General features: G+C 45.6%; 1 protein-coding gene across 2 annotated transcripts in view; it reads left to right on the forward strand.

The window, feature by feature from the left end:
- Positions 1–20514, forward strand: part of ADCK1 (aarF domain containing kinase 1) — a 130763-nt gene that overhangs the window by 8929 nt on the left and 101320 nt on the right. For both annotated transcript variants that reach the window (XM_017880656.1, XM_017880657.1), the window contains 2 exons: positions 8584–8731; positions 12325–12408. In XM_017880656.1, the coding sequence (XP_017736145.1) occupies positions 8597–8731; positions 12325–12408 (219 nt within the window). In that variant the 5' untranslated portion in view covers positions 8584–8596. The remainder of the gene's footprint in view (positions 1–8583; positions 8732–12324; positions 12409–20514) is intronic.

A 20514-nucleotide genomic window follows, 5' to 3' on the forward strand; every position in this document is an offset into this window, starting at 1 on the left:
GTGGGAGTATCACCTGAGGCCAGGAGTTTGAGACCAGCCTGACCAACATGGTGAAACTTCTTCTCTAATAAAAATACAAAAAAATTAGCTGGGCATGGTGGCACCTGCCTGTAGTCCCAGCTACTCAGGAGGCTGAGGCAGGAGAATCACTTGAACCCAGGAGGCGAAGGCTGCAGTGAGCCGAGATCACACCAATGCACTCCAGCCTGGGTGACAGAGTGAGACTGTGTCTCAAAAAAAAAAAAAAAAAAATTACAAGAGAATCTCATTTACTGGGTATATCCGTCATTGCCTTAAAGTAGCATTCAGTTAATTCCTTTTTTTTTTTTCTTGAATCTTGCTCTGTTGCCTAGGGTAAGTGCAGTGGCACTCACCACTACACTCACTACAGCCTTGACCTTCCAGGCTCAAGTGATCCTCCTACCTCAGCCTCCCAAGTAGCTGGGTGTTCAGGGACACACCACCATGTCCAGCTAACTTTTTTATTGTTTGTAGAGATGAGGTCTTGCTGTGTTCTTCAGGCTAGTCTTGAACTCCTGGACTCAAGCAACCTTCCCACCTTGGCCTCCCAAAGTGCTGGGCTTAATGGCATGAGCCACTGTGCCTGGTCAGTTAATTCTTACAATGACCCTAGAAGGTGGGTACTCTCAAGAGCTCCCCTTCATAGATAATTATGCGGAGGCTGCAAGAAGTTGTGACTTACTCAAGGTGATCAGGGGCTGGGTTCTTTACCCACGGTCACTTCATACTGCCTTCTTAATGTGGGCTTCTCTGGATGCCCATAGGAAGGGTCCCTGGATCACCCTCATGATCTTGACTGAAGAAGGAAGCTGTGTAAGGAGCTGAAGTCACTCAGTCTAATTTAAGGTCGGCTTCTGGGTCTGATTAGGGACCTGTGTCTTGGTGGAAACAAAGTAGAGAGTGAGCCTGTTGCCCCTTTCAGCAGAAAATACTCCAGGCTGAGGCTGTTGAGAGCAAGGAGAAAGGGTAGGGTTAAGTAGGGGCCACCTAGAATGTTGGAAGTAGGATGTGCAGAATTCCTCTGGGAGCTGGTAGGCAGGGGAGCATTTGTTAAAGCCTGGCACTGGGTGAGGAGATAATAATAATGATAATAATACTAATGCTAATAATGGAGGATAATAGCATCTGCCACTCTTGAGTTCCTACTGTGTAGGTGGCACCTTGCTAAGCATTTTACATGATTTATCTCATTTCCCACCACTCCATCAAGCAGGTATTGCTGTTTTCCCCATTTTTGGACAAGATCACGAGGTTCAGAGAGATTTAGCAGCTTGCCTATGGTCACCCAGTTCACAAGTGGCCATGCCAGGACTCAAACCTGGGCTGATTAGACTCCAGAGTTCATGATCTCAGTCACTCTGCTCTCCTGTCCAAAAAGAATCCTTGCCTAGGTGCAGTGGCTCAACGCCTGTAATCCTAGCATTTTGGGAGACTGAGGTGGGAAGATTGCTTGAGTCCAGGCGTTCAAGACCAACTTGAGCAACATAGACCACGTCACTACAAAACTGATACAAAAAAAATATTAGCTGGACATGGTGGTTTGTGCCTATGGTCCCAGCACCTTGGGGGACTGACATGGGAGGATTGCCTGAGCCCAGGAGGTTGAGGCTGCAGTAAGCTGTGATTCCGCCACTGCACTCCAGCCTGGGTGGCAGAGTAAACCCCTGTCTCAACAACAACAACAACAATGACAACGACAACACCCAAAAAGAATCCTTGGCTTATTAAAATATTGGCATAACAAAATGGGGACAGGGAAATTTTCATAAAATAAAGAGAAATGTCAAGGAAATAAAGAACATGCTAGAAAGCAAGGTTTTAATTTATTCTTTTAATTTATTATTTTCCAGCTTTATTCAGGTGTAATTGACAAATAATTGTACCTATTCAAGGTGTACAACTTGATGATTTGGTATATGTGTACTGTGTAATGATGACCACAATCAATCAACATATCTGTCACCTCAGATAGTTACCCTTTTGTGTGTGTGTGTGTTGAGGACACTTAAGATCTGCTCTCTTAGGAAATTTCAAGTAAACAATACAGTAGTATTAATTATAGTTTCCATATTGTACATTGGATTCCTCAGAACTTATTCATCTTATAACTGAAACTTTGTACCTTTTGACCAATATCGCCTCATTTCCCTCAAACCCCCAGCCCCTGGTAACCACCGTTCTAACCTCTACCTCTGAGAGTTTGACTTCTTTAGATTCCACATAAGAGTGAGATCATGCAGTATTTGTCTTTCCATGTCTGGCTTATTTCACTTAGCAAAATATTCTCTAGGTTGATCCATGTTGTCACCAATGGTAGGCTTCCTTTTTATGGCTGGATAATATTCCATTGTGTGTGTGTGTGTGTGTGTGTGTATTTCACAATTTCTTCATTCATTTGTGGATGGACACTTAGATTGTTTCTGCATCTTGGCTATTGTACATACTACTGCATATTCTTTTTTTGAGACAGAGTTTCATTCTTTCACCCAGGCTAGAGTGCAGTAGTGTGATCTTAGCTCACTGCAACTTCCGCCTCCTGAGTTCAAGCAATTCTCGTGCTTTAGCCACCTGAGTAGCTGGGATTACAGGGGCGAGCCACCACGCCTGGCTAGTTTTTGTATTTTTAGTAGAGATAGAGTTTCGCCATGTTGGCCAGGCTGGTCTTGAACTCCTGGGCTCAAGTGATCTGCCCGCCTCAGCTCCCAAAGTGCTGGGGTTACAGATGTAAGCCACCATGCTTGGCTGCATATTCGTTTTATTTACAAAGTCACAATCTCATTCTTGCAGAGATAGGAACTGATCCCAGGAGTTGGGCCAGAGATTGAGCATTTGTGTTTAGGGAAAGAAATGAGTTTCTTAAAATTTTTTTTTTGAGACGGAGTTTCACTTTTGTTGCCCAGGCTGGAGTGCAATGGCATGATCTTAGCTCACCGCAACCTCCGCCTCCTGGGTTCAAGCAGTTCTCCTGCCTCAGCCTCCCAAGTAGCTGGGATTACAGGCATGCGCCACCACGCCTGGCTAATTTTGTATTTTTACTAGAGACTGGGTTTCTCCATGTTGGTCAGGCTGGGCTTGAACTCCCGACCTCAGGTGATCCACCCGCCTCAGCATTCCCAAGTTCTGGGATTATAGGTGTGAGCTGCTGTGCTGGCCTTTTATTTTAAATTTTATTTTATTATTATTATTTTTTAGAGATGGGGTTTTGTTCTTGTTGCCCAGGCTGGAGTTCAATGGCACGGTCTCGGCTCACTGCAACCTCCATCTCCTGGGTTCAAGCAATTCTCCTGCCTCAGCCTCCCGAGTGGCTGGGACTACAGGCATGCGTCACCACGCCCAGCTAATTTTTGTATTTTTAGTAGAGACAGAGTTTCACCATGTTGGCCAGGCTGGTGTCGAACTCCTGACCTTGTGATCCACCCACCTTGGCCTCCCAAAGTGCTGGGATTACAGGTATGAGCCACCATGCCCAGTCTGAGTTTCTTAAATTATTTCCTTAAAAATCATTGCTTGCAGTTCCCCTCGTAGAGTGAATGCAGTCATCTGGTGTTGGGGAAGGGGAGGCATGTTTTGGGGGGAATATACATTAATGAACTTAAACACTAAATTTCAGCAAAGCCTCTCTTTGTTTTTCTTTCTTTTTTTTTTTTTGGGAGTATCATCCTGTCACCCAGGCTGGAGTGTGCAGTGGTGTGATCTCGGCTCACTGCAATCTCTGCCTCCTGTTCAAGTGATTTTCCTGCCACAGCGTCTCAAGTAGCTGAAACTACAAGTGTATGCCACAATACCTGGCTAGCTTTTGTATTTTTAGTAGAGACGGGTTTTGCCATGTTGGCCAGGCTGGTCTCAAACTCCTGACCTCAGGTGATCCACCTGCCTCGGCCTCCCAAAGTGCTGGGATTACAGGTGTGAGCCACCATGCCCAGCTTTTTTTTTTTTTAAATTTTATTTTTCTGAGACAGGGTCTCACTGTGTCACTGAGGCTGGGGTGCAGTGGTACAATCTCAGCTCACTGCAACCTTTGCCTCCCAAGCTCAAGCGATCCTCCCACCTCAGCCTCCTAAGTAGCTAGGACAACAGGTGCATGCCACCACACCCAGCTGATTTTTGTATTTTTTGTAGAGGTGGGGTTTTGCTATGTTGCCTAGGCTGGTCTTGAACTCCTGGGCTCAAGTGATCCTCCCATCTTGGCTTCCCAAAGTGTTGGGATTACAGGTGTGAGCCACTGCACCTGACCCCCCTTTTTTTTCTGACCCATTGGTAGACAACGAAGCCTCTATGTACTGAAAAAAAAAAAAAAAGTCCTTTCTGGGCATGGTAGCTCACATCTGTAATCTCAGCACTGTGGGAGGCCAAGGTGGGGGATCGCTTGAGCTCAGGAGTTGGAGACCAGCCTGAGCAAATGGCGAAACCCCATCTTTACAACAAAAATTAGCACACTCTGGAGGCTGAGATGGGAGGATTGCTTGAACCCAGGAGGTCAAGGCTGCAGTAAGTTGAGATTGTGCCATTGCACTCCAGCCTGGGTGGGTGACAGAGCAAGATACTCTCAAAAAAAAAAGTAGAAGTGTGGCTGTCAAACTTGAGCTTTCAGACAAATCACTTGTTATCTTATTAAAATGCACATCCCTGAGTCTTACCCCTAGAGTTGGTAGTTCAATGGCCCACGGGGTGGACTCTAGGAATCTACATTTCTTTATTTTATTTTACTAATTTTTTTTTTTTTGAGACGGGGTCTCGCTCTGTCACCCGGGTTGGAGTGCAGTGGCACCATCTCGGCTCACTGCAACTTCTACCTCCTGGGTTCAAGCAATTCTCTTGCGTCAGCCTCCTGAGTAGCTGGGATTACAGAGGCACATGACAACATGCCCGGGTAATTTTTTTTTTTTTTTTTTTTTTTTTTTTTTTTTTTTTTTTTTTTTTAGTAGAGATGGGGTTTCACCGTGTTGGTCAGGCTGGTCTCGAATTCTTGACCTGCATGCCTTGGCCTCCCAAAGTGCTGGAATTACAGGTGTGAGCCCCCAAGCCTGGCCCAGGAATCTACATTTTAAAAAACGTTTTTAAAGTTTGTTTTGTCTTTTTTTTTCTTTAAAACAGGGTTTTGCTCTGTTGCCCAGGCTAGAATGCAGTGGCATGATCATGGCTCATTTCAGCCTCAACCTCCTGGGCTCGAGGGATCCTTCCACTTCAGCATTTTGAGTAGCTGGGACTTGTAGGCATACGGTGTCACTCCAGGCTAATGTTTACATTTTTTGTAGAGATGGGGTCTCCCTTTTTTTCTTCCCCAGGCTGGTCTTGAACTCCTAGGCCCAAACAATCCTCCCATTGTGGCCTCCTGAAGTGCTGGGATTACAGACATGAGTCACTGCCCCCAGCTAGGCACCTGCATTTCTTTTCTTTTCTTTCTTTCTTTCTTTTTTTTTGAGTTGGAGTCTCTTTCTGTGGCCCTGACTGGAGTGCAGTGGCATGATCTTGGCTCACTGCAACCTCCGCCACCTGGGTTCAGTGATTCTCCTGCCCCTGCCTCCCGAGTAGCTGGGACTACAGGTGCACACCACCATGCCTGGCTAATTTTTGTATTTTTAGTAGAGACAGAGTTTCACCATATTGGCCAGGCTGGTCTTAAACTCCTGACTTCGTGATCCACCCGCCTTGGCCTCCCAAAGTGTTGGGATTACAGGATTACAGGTGTAAGCCACCGCACCTGGCTTTTTTCTTTTCTTTTCTTTTCTTTTTGAGATGGAGTCTCCTGCTGCTGCCCAGGCTGGAGTGCAGTGGTGCGATCTCAGCTCACTGCGACCTCTGCCTCTTGGGTTCAAGTGATTCTCCTGTCTTAGCCTCCCAAGTAGCTGGGACTACAGGTATGTACTACCACACCCAGCTAATGTTAATAGAGATGGGGTTTGACCATGTTGGCCAGGCTGGTCTGGAACTCCTGACGTCAAGAGATCCGCCTGCCTGGGCCTCCCAGAGTGCTGGAATTACAGGCGTGAGCTACCTCTCTTGGCCCAGGAATCTGCATTTTTGAAATGGCATCTAGGCTAATATTTTTCCAGGTGTTCCTCTGATTGTACTTTAGAAATACTAGATTAGGAAATGAAGGTTCCAAAGGGAAGAGCAATGGAATTATAAAAAAGGCCTATTGTGGTGTTATTATATATATTGGTTTTTGTTCGCTGTTCCTGGTTCATAACTCCCACAGCCCTTGTTACAGTTTTTGTGGTAATGTTGGGCGTGTTAGGCCTCAGGGCCAGGGCTCAGGAATCAGAATCTCTTTCCTGCCCTCCTCTCACCTGCCCCAAGGCAGGGTTGTGGTCTTTCCCCACCTTTCTGATTGTGGGTCTTAAGGCCCTCCCTAGAGTAGGTTCTGCCCTATACAGCGGGGGAAGGAATGCTGACATCATGAAGCTTCATAAAAACCCAAGAACCCAAGAGGGCTGGTAGCTGAACTTGGAGATTTGCGGAGTGTGGTGCGCCTAGCGAAGTCCTGGAAGCTTCACGCCCTTTCCCTGTAACTGACCCTGCACATCTGTTCATCAGTATCTTTTGCAGTCTCCTTTATAATAAGCCAGCAAATGTAAGTGTGTACCTGAGTTATGTGAGTTGCTGCAGTAGCTTAATCGAACCCAAAGAAGGGGTTGTGGGAACCCCAACTTGAAGCTGGTTGGTCAGAAGTTCTAGAGACCTGGACTTGTGACTAATGTTGTAGGGGGATGTGGGGGATGCAGTCTTGGGGATGGGGCCCTCAACCAATGGGATCTGACACCATCTCCAGGTAGTAGATGGTAAATATATATGTATATAAATTTTAAAAAATGTGACTATATTATGAGGCATGAGTCAAAGTAGACTTTAAAGAAAATGAGTTGGCGTGGTGGCTCATGCCTGTAATCCCAGCACTTTGGGAGGCTGAGGCAGGTGAATTGCCTGAGGTTGGGAGTTTGAGACCAGCCTAGGCAACATGGCGAAACCCCGTCTCTGCTAAAAATACAAAAATTAACTGGGCATGGTGGTGGCAACCTGTAATCCCAGCTACTCGGGAGGCTGAGGTAGGAGAAACACTCGAACCTGGAAGGCGGAGGTTGCAGTGAGCTGAGGTCGTGGCACTGCACTCCAGCCTGGGCGACAGAGCAAGACCTTGTTTCAAAGACAAATAAAATGAAGATAAGCTTGTTTGTAATGATAGTTTCCACACAAAGGGGAAACAGGCACAGAGCAGGAAGGTGACAGGCACAGACTCATTCCAGAGCAGAGGGATGAGGGTACAAGGTGTGCAAGGCTGGCGCCTGCAGGTGGCTTGGTGGTGTGCTGCTGCTCTCGTGTGGCACCTCTCTCCTGGCAGCTGCAACTGTGGTCGTGGACTTTAGTCTGATATAAATTGCTCGGGAATTGAAGGGGACGTACTCTGTTGGGTGCACTGACCCCAAAGAATGACTGTGCAGCCACCTGGTGGACTGAGCAGGTACAAATAGGGTGGGGAAAGGTCACATTGACTAGGAGTATGAATTTGAATAGATCAGATCAGCAGGTAGGTATTAAGCCTCTAACTGTAAAACACTCTCTAGGACTGTGAGTGGGCAGAGTAGTGACAGTCATGGTGTTTGCCCTCAAGGAGCCTCCATTCAAGACAAGGGGTAGTCTTCTCTAACCAAAGTAAATGTTTTGAAAATCAGCCATACACAGAGGGCTCACCTGGCTGCTCCTGAGCAGCTGCCATTTTGGCTGTGGCCTGATCACTTTTGACATGGGCATAGAGGGCTAGTGATGCCTCTATGTGCACTGTGGTATCATGATAGACACAGTAGTGATGGTTTACCTGCTCTTCTGCTTTGCTTCTAAAATAACAATTTTCCTCTCTCCTGATCCCTTTGCCCTCTCTGCTTGTTTTTTTTGAGACAGGGTCTGGCTCTCTTACCCAGGCTATAGTGTGGTGGCATGATCTCAGCTCACTGTAGTCTCCTCCTCCCGGGCTCAAACCATCCTCCCACCTCAGCCTCCTGAGTAGCTGGGACCACAGGCACGTGCCACGATGCCTGGCTAATTTTTGTATTTTTTGTAGAGACGGGGTTTCATCTTGTTGCCCAGGCTGGTCTGGAACTCCTGGACTCGAGCGATCTGCGCACCTCAGCCTCCTAAAATGTTAGTATTACAGACGTGAGCCACTGTGCTTGGCCTCTCTCTGCTTTTCTTGTCAGCATTTATACCAGCTCTGATATTCTATAGTGATCTATCTGTGTAAGCTCCAAGTGGGCAAGAACTTTATTTTGTTTACTGTCTCTCCCTGTATCTAGAACAGTGCCTGGCACTGTTGAAGGAAGGACTTTGAGGATTGACTTGCCCCAGGTACTATGCTAAGGATTTTATGTGCATTATTTCATTTTATCCCAACTACTTTTGAGTTAGTTATTTTCCTGTTTTACACACGAAGAAACTAAGGCTCAGTGAGATTAACGAAATGACCCAAGGTTATATAATCTAAGTGATAGAGCTGAGATTTGAACTTCAGTTTGACTAACTATGAAACTCTTAACTGCTGTTCTTTCTCAACTTTCCTTTTTTCTGCAGGAAAAAAGGGGACATGGCCAGAAAGGCTCTCAAGCTTGCTTCATGGACCAGCATGGCTCTTGCTGCCTCTGGCATCTACCTCTACAGTAACAAGTACTTGGACCCTAATGACTTTGGCGCTGTCAGGGTGGGCAGAGCAGTTGCTACGGTAGGTTTTTCCCATTTGGGGGTAGCAGAGAAGCTGCAGGATTACTTGCAGGTGTTCATACATGTAGCAGATAGACATGCCTGTTATACATATGTGGAGATACTTGTGTATCCTTACATGTGCAAAAGCTCCATCTGCACAGGTGTACACATATGGGTATGTGTCCTCATATTCCTTTATTCCTGTACACACAACCTCATATTCCTTTATTCCTGTACCACAGGGTTTCCTGTCATCCCAAGGTAACATAGAATGGGACTGCACTGGGTCTGTGTTCTGAAGCCTTTATATTTTAGGTTCTGTATCTTATTTTAGCAACACACCAAGAGGGGCCGTGCTCTTCAGCAAATGCATGTGCAAGGAGGACTTTGCAGTTTTGATTAAATTCTGCTAGAAAACTTGATCTCTCTGCCGTGAACTAGGATGAATGGTTCCTGATGCAGGACTCATACCCAGATGGTCTAGGCCTCAGAGAACTTTGTGGGATCCCCTCCAAGCTCCAAACTGACAGAGAACCTGAGCTGAATATTTTATGTTTAGAGGTTTTCTCCAGTGGCTCAACAGGATCATCATCCTGGTGTGATCATGTCCTCCTAACTCTGCTGACAGCAACTCTCTCAGACATTCCTGTAGAATTGTCCCATTGGTGGGTAGATGGCCACATGCCTTATGCTGGCTTTCCTCCTTTATCTGCTGCAGGATGAGCTCATGCTTTCTTCCCCTTGATGTAGATTCAGTCTGATGCACAGTCTGTTGTGGTTGTCATCTCACCATCTCCTTAATACTCGGTATTGTCAGGTGTCCTTCGAGTCCTGGCTCAGAGGGGAGGGCACTGCTGTGCCTGTCCTTAAGGCTGAGCCGAGTCATAGAACCAATACTGACAAATAGACTTTGGATAATCAGGCTACGGAGTATGAAACAATTCCCAAGTGTTTACCGAGTGCCTTTTTTTGGTCGAGCATTGTCTTACATGCTTTGAGGGACAGAAACAAACTGTCCTACCTAGACCCAGCTACGAAGTAGCTTCTGGGTGAGGAATGCCTACATTAATAGGTTAAAAAACAATCTAAATCCATGCATTGTGCCAAGATGGGTGATTCAGATGCCTGCTACTATGGTCAGACACCGGAGTGAGTGCTGTGACCTGGGAGTCAGGATTGGTATCCTAGGGGTAGCAGGTTTTATTTTATGTAATATATATGTATATGTATATATATATAAAAAAAAAAATTTATGTATATATAATTTATATATATTTATATATGTACATAAATGAGGTATATAGATTTAAAAANATTTTTTATGTTATATATAATGTATTATATGTAATATATATAATATCAACCTGATTGGTTCCACCCAAATGTATGCAGTTCTATCTCTGAGACAAGATAAGGTCTGGACAAATTTATACTCAAGATTGTATCTTCAGTGAAATTCAAGTGCTCGGGTTAGTTGCCTGTCTGGACCTCCCTATTAGCATCCTCTACAATGTTACAAAGCATAAATATGTGTGTGTATATATATGCATACATATGTATACATATATACATATATATGTGTGTGAGTATATATATATATAAAATTTTATTTTTTTGAGACAGAGTCTCGCTCTGTTGTCCAGGCTGGGATGCAGTGGTGTGATATTGGGTTACTGCAACCTCCACCTCCTGGAATCAAGAGATCCTCCCGCCTCAGCTTCTCGAGTAGCTGGGACCACAGATGCCTGCCACCACACCTGGCCAATTTCTGTATTTTTTTGTAGAGATAGGGTTTCACTCTGTTGCCTGGGATGGTCTTGAGCTCCTGGGCTCAAGCAGTCTGTCCACCTTGGTCTCCCAAAATGCTGGGATTACGGATGTGAGCCACTGTGCCAGGCCAATTTTATGCGCGCGTGCGTGTGTGTGTGTGTACACGCATATATGGTTGAGTAATGCCTGCAACAATAAGTTAAACAATCCAAATCCATGCATCCAAATCCATATATATATATATTTTTTGAGACAGAGTCTCACTTTGTTGCCCAGGCTGGAGTGCAGTGGCACGATCTCATCTCGGCTCACTGCAGCCTTCACCTTCTGGGTTCAAGTGAGCACATCTGGCTAATTTCTGTATTTTTAGTAGAAGAGGGGGTTTCACCATGTTGGCCAGGCTGGTCTCGAACTCCTTACCTCAAGTGATCTGCCTGCCTTGGCCTCCCAAAGTGCTGGGATTACAGGTGTGAGCCACCATGCTCGGCCTGTATATATATATTTTTAGACTAGTCAAGTGCAAATAGTGAGAAGGGAGAAATGAGTAGAACAAGGAGTATGATCTGTGACTGACTGTGAACAATCAACTGAGATAACTCAATACCTTCAGGCCAGCCAGAAGCAGGTTTTAAATGGAATCTTAGAGATTTGAATAGTTGGAAAGTAGGGAGGAAGATATGGATCAGTGCTTTATAAACCAGGCACAAAGCTGTCCAATTTTTAAAGGCCAGAGCTCTGGTCTGGATTGTCCTTGAACGCTGCTCAGTGACCAAGTCTTGCTTGTAGTTGGTGTTCAACAAGTATATGTCGAATAGAATAAAGCTTTGTAGAGTGCAAAGGAAGAAACTCTTCTTAATATCAATTTTGTAAATCCCTGAACTTCTAGGGTCCCAGTTACTCAATTCTATAAAGGAAGTTTTGGGGTAGATAATCCCCAAGGCCCTTCCATGCCTAGGATATCTTGGAGACGAATTTTCTGATTCACTCTGGATAAGGGGACACGGAATCAAGACTTATGCTATTAGGGCCAGGCACAGTGGCTCATGCCTGTTATCCCAACACTTTGGGAGGCTGAGGTGGGAGGATCACGTGAGGCCAGGAGTTCCAGACCAGCCTGGCCATCATGGCAAAATCCTATCTCTACTAAAAATACAAAAATTAGCCGGGTGTGGCTGTGTGTGCATGCAATTTCAGCTACTTGGGAGACTGAGGCAGGAGAATTGCTTGAACCTGGAAGGCAGAGGTTGCAGTGAGCCAAGATCGCCGAGATCATGCCAGTGCACTCCAGCCTGGGTGACAGAGCAAGACTCTGTCTCAAAAAAAAAAAAAAAAAAAAAGACATGCTATTAGAGCAAACATACATATATGTTTATTTGTGATGTGGAGAAGTGGGCCAAGTTTATGTAACAGCTTTATTCAACTAGCTTTCATTGAGCATTTACTCAATGTACCTGGCAGTGTAAAAGGTGCTGGGGTATAGTGATGGAGAGGAAGGACAAGCCCCTGTGCTTCTAGAGCTTAGAGTTTAAGCTTACAGGAAGAGACAGTTCATAAACAAGGAAACAAACGAGCAAGGTAATGTTGGATGGTGGTTTGTTGTGATAAATAATTGAATGTTTCTGGTAAGAGGGACAATTTTAGAGTGGGCCTCTGCATAGGTGGCATTTGCACAGAGTCCTGAATGACAGGAGGAAGCTAGCTAGAATAAGATCCAGGGGCCGGGCATCTTAGGGGTGGGACTGGCCGCTTCCCCAGACATAGCGGCTGTACTGCAAGGTTTAGGTAGAGTAGTAGTACTTAATGTCCAGGTGCTAAGCTTTTCCCCACCGCCTTGGTTCACAGACGGCTGTCATCAGTTATGACTACCTCACTTCCCTGAAGAGTGTCCCCTATGGCTCAGAGGAGTACTTGCAGCTGAGATCTAAGGTAAGTAACCCATGGGACCCATCTGAACCAGGCCAGGACTGGATAACCCTTGAACTGCTACGCTCAAGTGATCCTCCCACCTCAGCCCCCCAAAGTGCTGGGATTACAGGCGTGAGCCACGGCACCTGGCCTAGGATTGAATAAATCCTGAAGCAGCTGCCTAGCCAAGAAGCTTCCTGTGTACAGCTGGAGTTGGGCAGAGGGCAGTGTAGGGGATTGAGGCTGGGGGCATTGGCCACTGAATTTTTGGAAGGAAAGAGGGGAGGACCGCTTTCTCCTTCATGTAGAGGTTTCAGTGCTTCTGAGGGGTGCTGTCAGACCATCATCAAGCTGGATGCCATGGTACTGAGTTACCAATCTGCAAGGTGCTGTGGGGGAGGCCAGTGTGTGTTTCTGGGGAGTGCAGGTGTCTGGGATGACTCAAGAGGGATGTAGGCTCTGTCCCGCAGGTAACTCAGCTGGCTTCTAAACTGTTTCGTCAGGCAAAACCCAATTGAAAGAGGTTAATTGCTTTCCTATCCTCTGAGGGCTACTCTGGGGCCTCTTGTAGGCCTGTGAGTCGAGCTGTCAACCCCAGACTCTCTGTCGTCACTTCGAACGGGGTAGTTGATGTTGATATATGGTTAGATATCCTGGAGACTTGGGAGATCAAACAAGAGGGCACTTTTTGTGGATGTAGGTTGAGTTTGAGGTCAAGTGTAGATACCTTTGGCTCCTCCAGAGATTGTGATAGATTGGCATGTCTGTGTGCAGGCAGTCCTCTCAGCCAGGAATGCCCTTTGCCCCTTAGAAAATTCCTCGTCATCCTTCTGGACTCAGCTTAAGCTCCCCTCGGTGGTACTTTCCTTCTCAGTTTTCCTATGTGGATGGAATAATTAATTTCTAAATTTTTATTTAAACTTTTTATTATGGCAATTTCAACCACCCACAAGAATACAGAGAATAGTAGAATGAACTCTGGTGGAACTGTCACATAGCTTCAGAAACTATCAACATTTTGCCCATCTTGTTAGTCATCTTTCCCCCCTTTAGTTATTCATTCTTTTATTTCTATATTTATTGAGACAGAGTCTCACTCCGTCACCCAGTCTGGGGTGCAGTGGTGCGATCTTGGCTCATTGCAACATCTGCTTCCTGGGTTCAAGCGATTCTCCTGCCTCAGCCTCCTGAGTGACTGGGATTACATATGTACACCACCATGCTTGGCTAATTTTTGTATTTTTAGTAGAGACTGGGTTTCATCGTGTTGGCCAGGCTGGTCTCCAACTCCTGACCTCAAGTGATCCACTCACCTCCGCCTCCCAAAATGCTGGGATTACAGGCGTGAGCCACCATGCCAAGCCCCAAATGCCTTTTATAGTTAGTTTGTTCAAATCTGGATCAAAATATCCAAATAAGGTAGATATATTAAGGTTGATGTTTTCTGCATCTTTAAAAATCTATAACATTTCCTCACTCTCCCTCTTTTTTGAGTTACTTGTTTGTTGAAATAACCAGCTAATTTATCCTGTAGAATTTTCTACCTTTAGGATTTTGCTGATTGCATCTTCAAAGTGTTATTTAATGGGAAATACATTCAAATGGTACATAATTCAAAATATACAGTATTTGAAACATACAAAATGACCCTCCTACCCTTGTTCCTCAGGTACCCAATTTTCTTGCCTGGAGGCAATTATTATTTTTTGTGCATCTTTCCAGAGACGTCTTCCTATTTGAATTTAATCATTTTGTCTTTATTCTTGCCGCAGACGATAGTTGGTTACATGCCTTTCTTTTTAGACTATCTGTTCCTTTAGATCAGGGATTCAGTCTTTGTTTTTTTGATCTTGCATCTCTAGCAATGATGCGTAGGCCTGCGTTGATTTAATGTCTGTTTCAATGCCAGCCTGTACCCTGCCACCTCCCTACCTTTGGGGAGGTCCCAGACAGAGCACGAGGTTAATAGTTAGAAGACCCGAGTTTGTGGCTTGGCTTTGGGAAATTCATTTAGCCTTTTGGAGATGCCATTTGTCTATAAATTAGAGATGGTTATGCCACTTCCTCAGGATTATGTAGATAATATCTCAGTGCCTTGTGAAATAGAAAGCAGGTATCAAAAACAAGTCAAATGTCTCCTACACAGTATGTTCCATGAGGACAGAGATTTGGTCTGTGCTATGAATTTCCATGTCTGCAGCATCCATCACCAGGATGTGACAGGTCCTGAATAAAGGTTTGTTGAACGAATGAATGAATGAAAATTTTTTTTTTTGAGATGGAGTTTTTTGCTCTTGTCACCCAGGCTGGAGGGCAGTGGTGTGATCTCGGCTCACTGCAACCTCCGCCTCCCAGGTTCAAGTGATTGTCCTGCCTCAGCCTCCCAAGTAGCTGGGACTACAGGTGCCGAAATGTTAGTTTTTATGGAGAATCTCAAAGCCCCTGCTTATTTTTTTTTTTTGTGAGATGGAGTCTAGCTCTGTCGCCCGGGCTGGAGTGCAGTGGCTGGATCTCAGCTCACTGCAAGCTCCACCTCCCGGGTTTACGCCATTCTCCGGCCTCAGCCTCCCAAGTAGCTGGGACTACAGGCGCCCGCCACCTCGTCTGGCTCGTTTTTTGTATTTTTTAGTAGAGACGAGGTTTCACCGTGTTAGCCAGGATGGTCTCGATCTCCTGACCTTGTGATCTGCCCATCTCGGCCTCCCAAAGTGCTGGGATTACAGGCTTGAACCACCGCGCCCGGCCAGCCCCTGCTTCTGAGACACAATTGCCCACTGTGTTTCCCTGCCCCTCTTTCTCCAGCTAACCAGGGCTAAGGACCTTCACACCCACTGGTGTATCATTCTACAGAGAGCTTGTGGGTTTGGACACAGGGGCAAGGCCTCTGCTTTATGGAATCTGCAGGGGAGGCAGGCGAGGGGTGTCAAAAAAACAGTTGCCTGTCACGTGTCACATGTAAGTCATCTGAAAGGCAGTGACACTGAGGCTCCTGGAGAAGTTGACAGTTTTAGGGGATGCAGTAAGGAAAGTGCAGCATGGCATTTGACAAGAGAGCAGCACGTGGTGGCTGGCACCAGATAACAGGGTGTAGGCCCGTCTCTGGGAGTTGTGCCTGGGAAGGGGGAGCTGGCTGGCGCTAAGAGCACGAGTAAATACCGCAGGAGTGTTTTCTTCCATTGGAGTGCTTATGCCTTCTTGTCAGCGTGGCTGATAAAGCCATGAGTGAAGGGTAAAACATAAGTATCTCAACTGTCAAGCCAGCATCTCCAGGTCCCAGAGTATGTCAGAGCCAGGAGGCTAGCTCGTCAGGCGGTGACTTCAAACACTTTCAAGGTTGGCGCAGGCAGGCTGGGATCTCAGTGACTCAGCTCTGGAACCAGAGGGCTGAGAGCCACCGTGAAGAAGTGTGTTCTAGAGGCCTAGTGGCCCTTTGCTAGGCAGCCAAGGTGGTGGGGAGGGGCTCACATGCTTTGGAGAACCAGATCCCTGGTGTTCAGGATGCTTACAAACTGAGATGTGTGTGAGCTGGCTTATTCATAAAGCATACAGAAGTCACTGCTGGTGTAGTCATCTAGGAATGGGGCTGGAGGAGGGAGGATGGAGTTGATTCTGATGAGGGTTGGGGATGTAGTGGATATATGCTAGTTTTTCAGCTTAGAAGCCATTCTCATTTTGGGGAACAGCATATAAACTTTTCTCTGGGGAGCCGCTGTATTGACGTATACTCTGGGTTTGGGAAAGGCTTACCCCACCCTTATTAGCCAGGTAATTAGCAGAGTCTATTCTGCTGGCTCTGGAGATTGATTCAGGGAACCTGAGTACTTGAGCCAGTTCTGGCCAGTACGCAGGACTTTTCTGGGAAGAGCCGCTCTCTCTTTTCTGCTGTGTGAGCTGAGAGTGTAAGATGTTGGCTTGGAGCTGTTGGCAGCCATCTTTGCCACTATGAAGGGAAACCCTGTCTGTGAATGGAGCTAGTATTGCATAGAAATGCATAATTTGAGTTCCTGGATCTAGCTGAAATGGAAGCTAGACTACCACTGGAATTTCAATTATATCTATCAGGAAATTCTCTCTTTTTTTGCCCAAGGTGGTTTGAGTTAAGTTTGCTGTTCCTTGCAGCCAAATGGGTCCTTATATAGTGTGGATTCTTGGAGTAGCATACTGGGGTTATTTTTTTTCTTTTTCTTTTTTCTATGGCCCTCGATTTGTCACTTAAACATGCTGGATCTTTTAAGTAGAGTGTTGATAGTCACAGGACGGCCCGTGACTCAAGGGAAGAAATGAAATTCAAAAATTTTAGTACCTAAGGAGGGTGCAGAGAGGTTTGGATGTGCTGGGTAGGATTGGAGCCATGATGGACCTGGAGCCAGGCCCCCTGGCACCTAGTCCTACTCCACTGCCAAGCACCTCTGCTTTTATTTTTTTAGTTTTTAAGAGGCTTTTTTTTTTTGAGCGAGAGTCTTGCTTTGTCGCACAGACTGGAGCGCAGTGGCGCGATCTCGGCTCACTGCAACCTCCACCTCCTGGGTTCAAGTGATTCTCCTGCCTCAGCCTCCCGAGTATCTGGGACTACAAGCGTGTGCCTCCACGCCCGGCTAATTTTTTGTATTTTTAGTAGAGACGTGGTTTTACCTTGTTAGCCAGGATGATCTACATCGCCTGACCTCATGATCTGCCCACCTCGGCCTTCCAAAGTGCTGGGATTACAGGCATGAGCCACTGCGCCTGGCCCAATTTTTGTGTTTTTAGTAGAGATGGGGTTTTACCATGTTGGCCAGTCTGGTCTTGAACTCTTGACCTCAGGTGATTTGACTGCCTTGGCTTCCCAAAGTGCTGGGATTACAGACGTGAGCCACCATCTTTGGCCAGCACCTCTGCTTTTCTATCCGCAAAGTGATGGTGGTGGCCTTTGCCCCTGTTCCTTTTATAAGAATGGACATGAGAAGCTTTGCTTAATTTAACATTGTGGATTATTTAAACCAGCCAGAGAGGAGATCCTGAGCATAGAGTTAGCCTTGATAGCTCCTTATCATTTTAATGAACATGTTAATGATATTCTTTTCTCCTCATTTCTTCTATACATTTATTAATTGGAATTCTTCTATAAGAAAGACCTTTCCCTTCTCCCCTAGTTATTTAATTATTGTTATTATTAGTGAGATGGAGTTTTGCTCTTGTTGCCCAGGATGGAGTGCAGTGGCGCGGTCTCCGCTCACTGCAACCTCTGCCTCCTGGGTTCAAGTGATTCTCCTGCCTCAGCCTCCTGAGTAGCTGGGATTACAGGTGCCCACCACCACACCCAGCTAATTTTGTATTTTTAGTAGAGACAGGGTTTCACCATGTTGGACAGGCTGGTCACAAACTCCTGACCTCAGGTGATCTGCCTGCCTTGGCCTCCCAAAGTGTTGGGATTACAGACGTGAGCCACTGCACCCAGCTATTTAATTATTGTTATCACTGTGAACTCATGGATATTTATTTTATTCTATGGGGTCTATGTCCCATATATAATCCAGTCAATACTTTTCCTTTATATGCAAAACAATCATTATTTTATTGCTCAAGTGGTTCCACCTTTGGCCATTGGGAGCTCTTTCAGGTTGGCTCCTCTGTCCTTTTGAAATGCCCCCAATCTATTTTGAGCACTGCCTCACATTCTTGTACTGAAAGATACTTCAGGCTTATCCTGTGTTTTCTTTGCCCTGGAATCAATTACTTCTCCAAGGAGCCCTGGTTCCTGTTATTGGAGAATGGTATTTAGAAACCAAGATGTGGAGGTTATGTATTCCTTTTGCTACTGGGGTATCATTGTTTCTAGGCCCTTTTAGGAGACAAGGTGAGGATATATATGTGTGTACACTCACTCACACATACACACACCTCTGTCTTTCTACTAAAAAACTAAGATTTTTTTTTTTTGAGACATGGTCTTGCTGTGTCACCCAGGCTAGTGGTGTGATCACGGTTCACTGCAGCCTCCAACTCTTGGGCTTGAGCTATCCTCCCACTTCAGCCTCCTGAGTAGTTGGGACTACAGGTGTGCACCAACATGCCTGGCTAATTTTTTAAAGTATTATTTGTAGAGACGGGGTCTCACTGTGTTGCCCAGGCTGGTCTTGAACTCCTGGCCTCAAGTGATCCTGATGCCTTGGCCTCCCAAAGTGCTGGGATTCTAGGCATGAGCCACTATATCTGGGCAAAAAACTATGAACTGATACTTATATCTCCAATTTTAGTCCAACACCACGGAGGCCGTGTTAGCATTCTCCTTTTTTTAATATCACCTCTTTCTCTGACAGTGATAAACCTGCCTCTTATCTACAATATATTTCCTTACTTGTTTGACTCTCGTACACTCTAAAATAGTTAAGACCACTGAAGCATTCATAAGCAGAGACAGTGGCCTAAAATAGGTGAGGTTGAATGGGTTAAGTTGGTATGGGAGCTGAGTTTGGAAAGGTGGGTTGATTGAAACATGTAGCCTTGGGGACAAGGTGATTTTGGCCGAGTGTAATGGGTGAAATTTTGAGGATTATCTATAAGAAAAAGATTAATTCAATGTTACTGGAGACTAGGAGAGTGAAGGGACTTAGTGGCAAATAGTGTTAGAGCTAGGTGACAGAGTGACTCAAGGCCAGGTTTTAAGCCATAGACAATAGGGAGCCATGGAAAATTCTCCAGTAAAGTTGTTTATTAAGCCTTCAGTGATTGAGAATGCTTAAAGTTATTGCATCATTGGATTTTTTTTTTTTTTTAGACAGGGTCTCGCTTTGTTGCCCAGGCTGGAGTGCAGTGGTGCAATCTCTGCTCATGGCAACCTCTGTTCACTGCAACCTCTGCCCTCCAGGTTGAAGCAATTCTCCCATCTCGGCCTCCCAAGTAGCTAGGACTACAGGCATATGCCACCATGCCCGACTAAATTTTGTAGTTTTTGGTACAGACAGGGTTTCACCATCTTGGCCAGGCTGGTCTCGAACTCCTGACCTCAAATGATCTGCCTGCCCTGGTCTTCCAAATTGCTGGGATTATAGGCGTGAGCCACCATGCCTGGCCAATTTTTTTTTTTAAATTATGAAATATGAGACAGAGTCTTGTTATGTTGTCCATGCTGGTCTCAAACTCCTGGGCACAAGTGATCCTCCCACCTCGGCCTCCTAAAGTGCTATGATTATAGGTGTGAGCTACTGTCTCCAGCCAGTTATTGATTTTTTTTTTTTAAACACCAGTGCCACTTGCCAGCTTTTGTGTTGGACAGTGGGTAGAAAGTGTGTGAACCTGCACGTGTATATGTGTCTGTGTGCGTGTGAGAGAGAACAAGAACAGGAACCTTTTCTTTTTAAAATCAGAGTTATAATGTCAGAGGGGACCTTGATTGCTACTTTGAGTGTGAAGTTTTTTAACTAAGCTCGAATTCTTGTTACCAGCTAGGTTTCTGGGCTTCTGTGGTATCAGATGTTTCAGGTCAGTAGTATGTGTTTGTTCGGTTAGTTACTATAGTGCCCAATATTTGGACTACAAGTAATGATTAATATCCTTCTCTTCCTTGCCTGAGAAGCAGAGTCAGGGAGATGCAGGACCCTGCCAGGTGGTGATCAATATTCATCAGCTTCATTACTGATAGACACAGGGTTGAGCATATAGTCTGGGGTCTGGAGCAAGTGAGCTTGCTGAACTTCACCCCTGGATTTGAGAGGCTTACCTACCCAGGCACAGACACGGCTGGACAAGACTCTCAGTTGGGGTACTGCCTCTTAGAAGAGGAAGGAGCTGAAAATCAATGCTCTGCAGATAAGCAGATCCCCAACGGAGGGGAGAGAGGAAGGGGTGAGCTGAGCAAACTCTGTTTCTTCTCCTAAATTCCTTAATCTGATTGGTGATTATCTCTCCCACAAGGAGTGAAGGAGCGGGAGAGAGAGGTCAGGAGTGTTATGCATACTAGGGCTCCCTCCGCATGGTTGTGGGAAACATAAGGATAGAATGTTCTCCTGTAGTACCACTGATTGTGGGAGGGGAGGTAGCTGTAAATTTGCTATAAGAACCATTTGTTTCTAAAAAATTCTGCTAATCTTTACATCTGACTTTGTTTAGGAACATAGGGTGCTTTGGGTTTGAGTATGGGAGACCTAT

The sequence above is a fragment of the Rhinopithecus bieti genome, unplaced genomic scaffold (assembly GCF_001698545.2).
Source record: "Rhinopithecus bieti isolate Rb0 unplaced genomic scaffold, ASM169854v2 scaffold_11380, whole genome shotgun sequence".
Classification (NCBI taxonomy): Eukaryota; Metazoa; Chordata; class Mammalia; order Primates; family Cercopithecidae; genus Rhinopithecus; species Rhinopithecus bieti.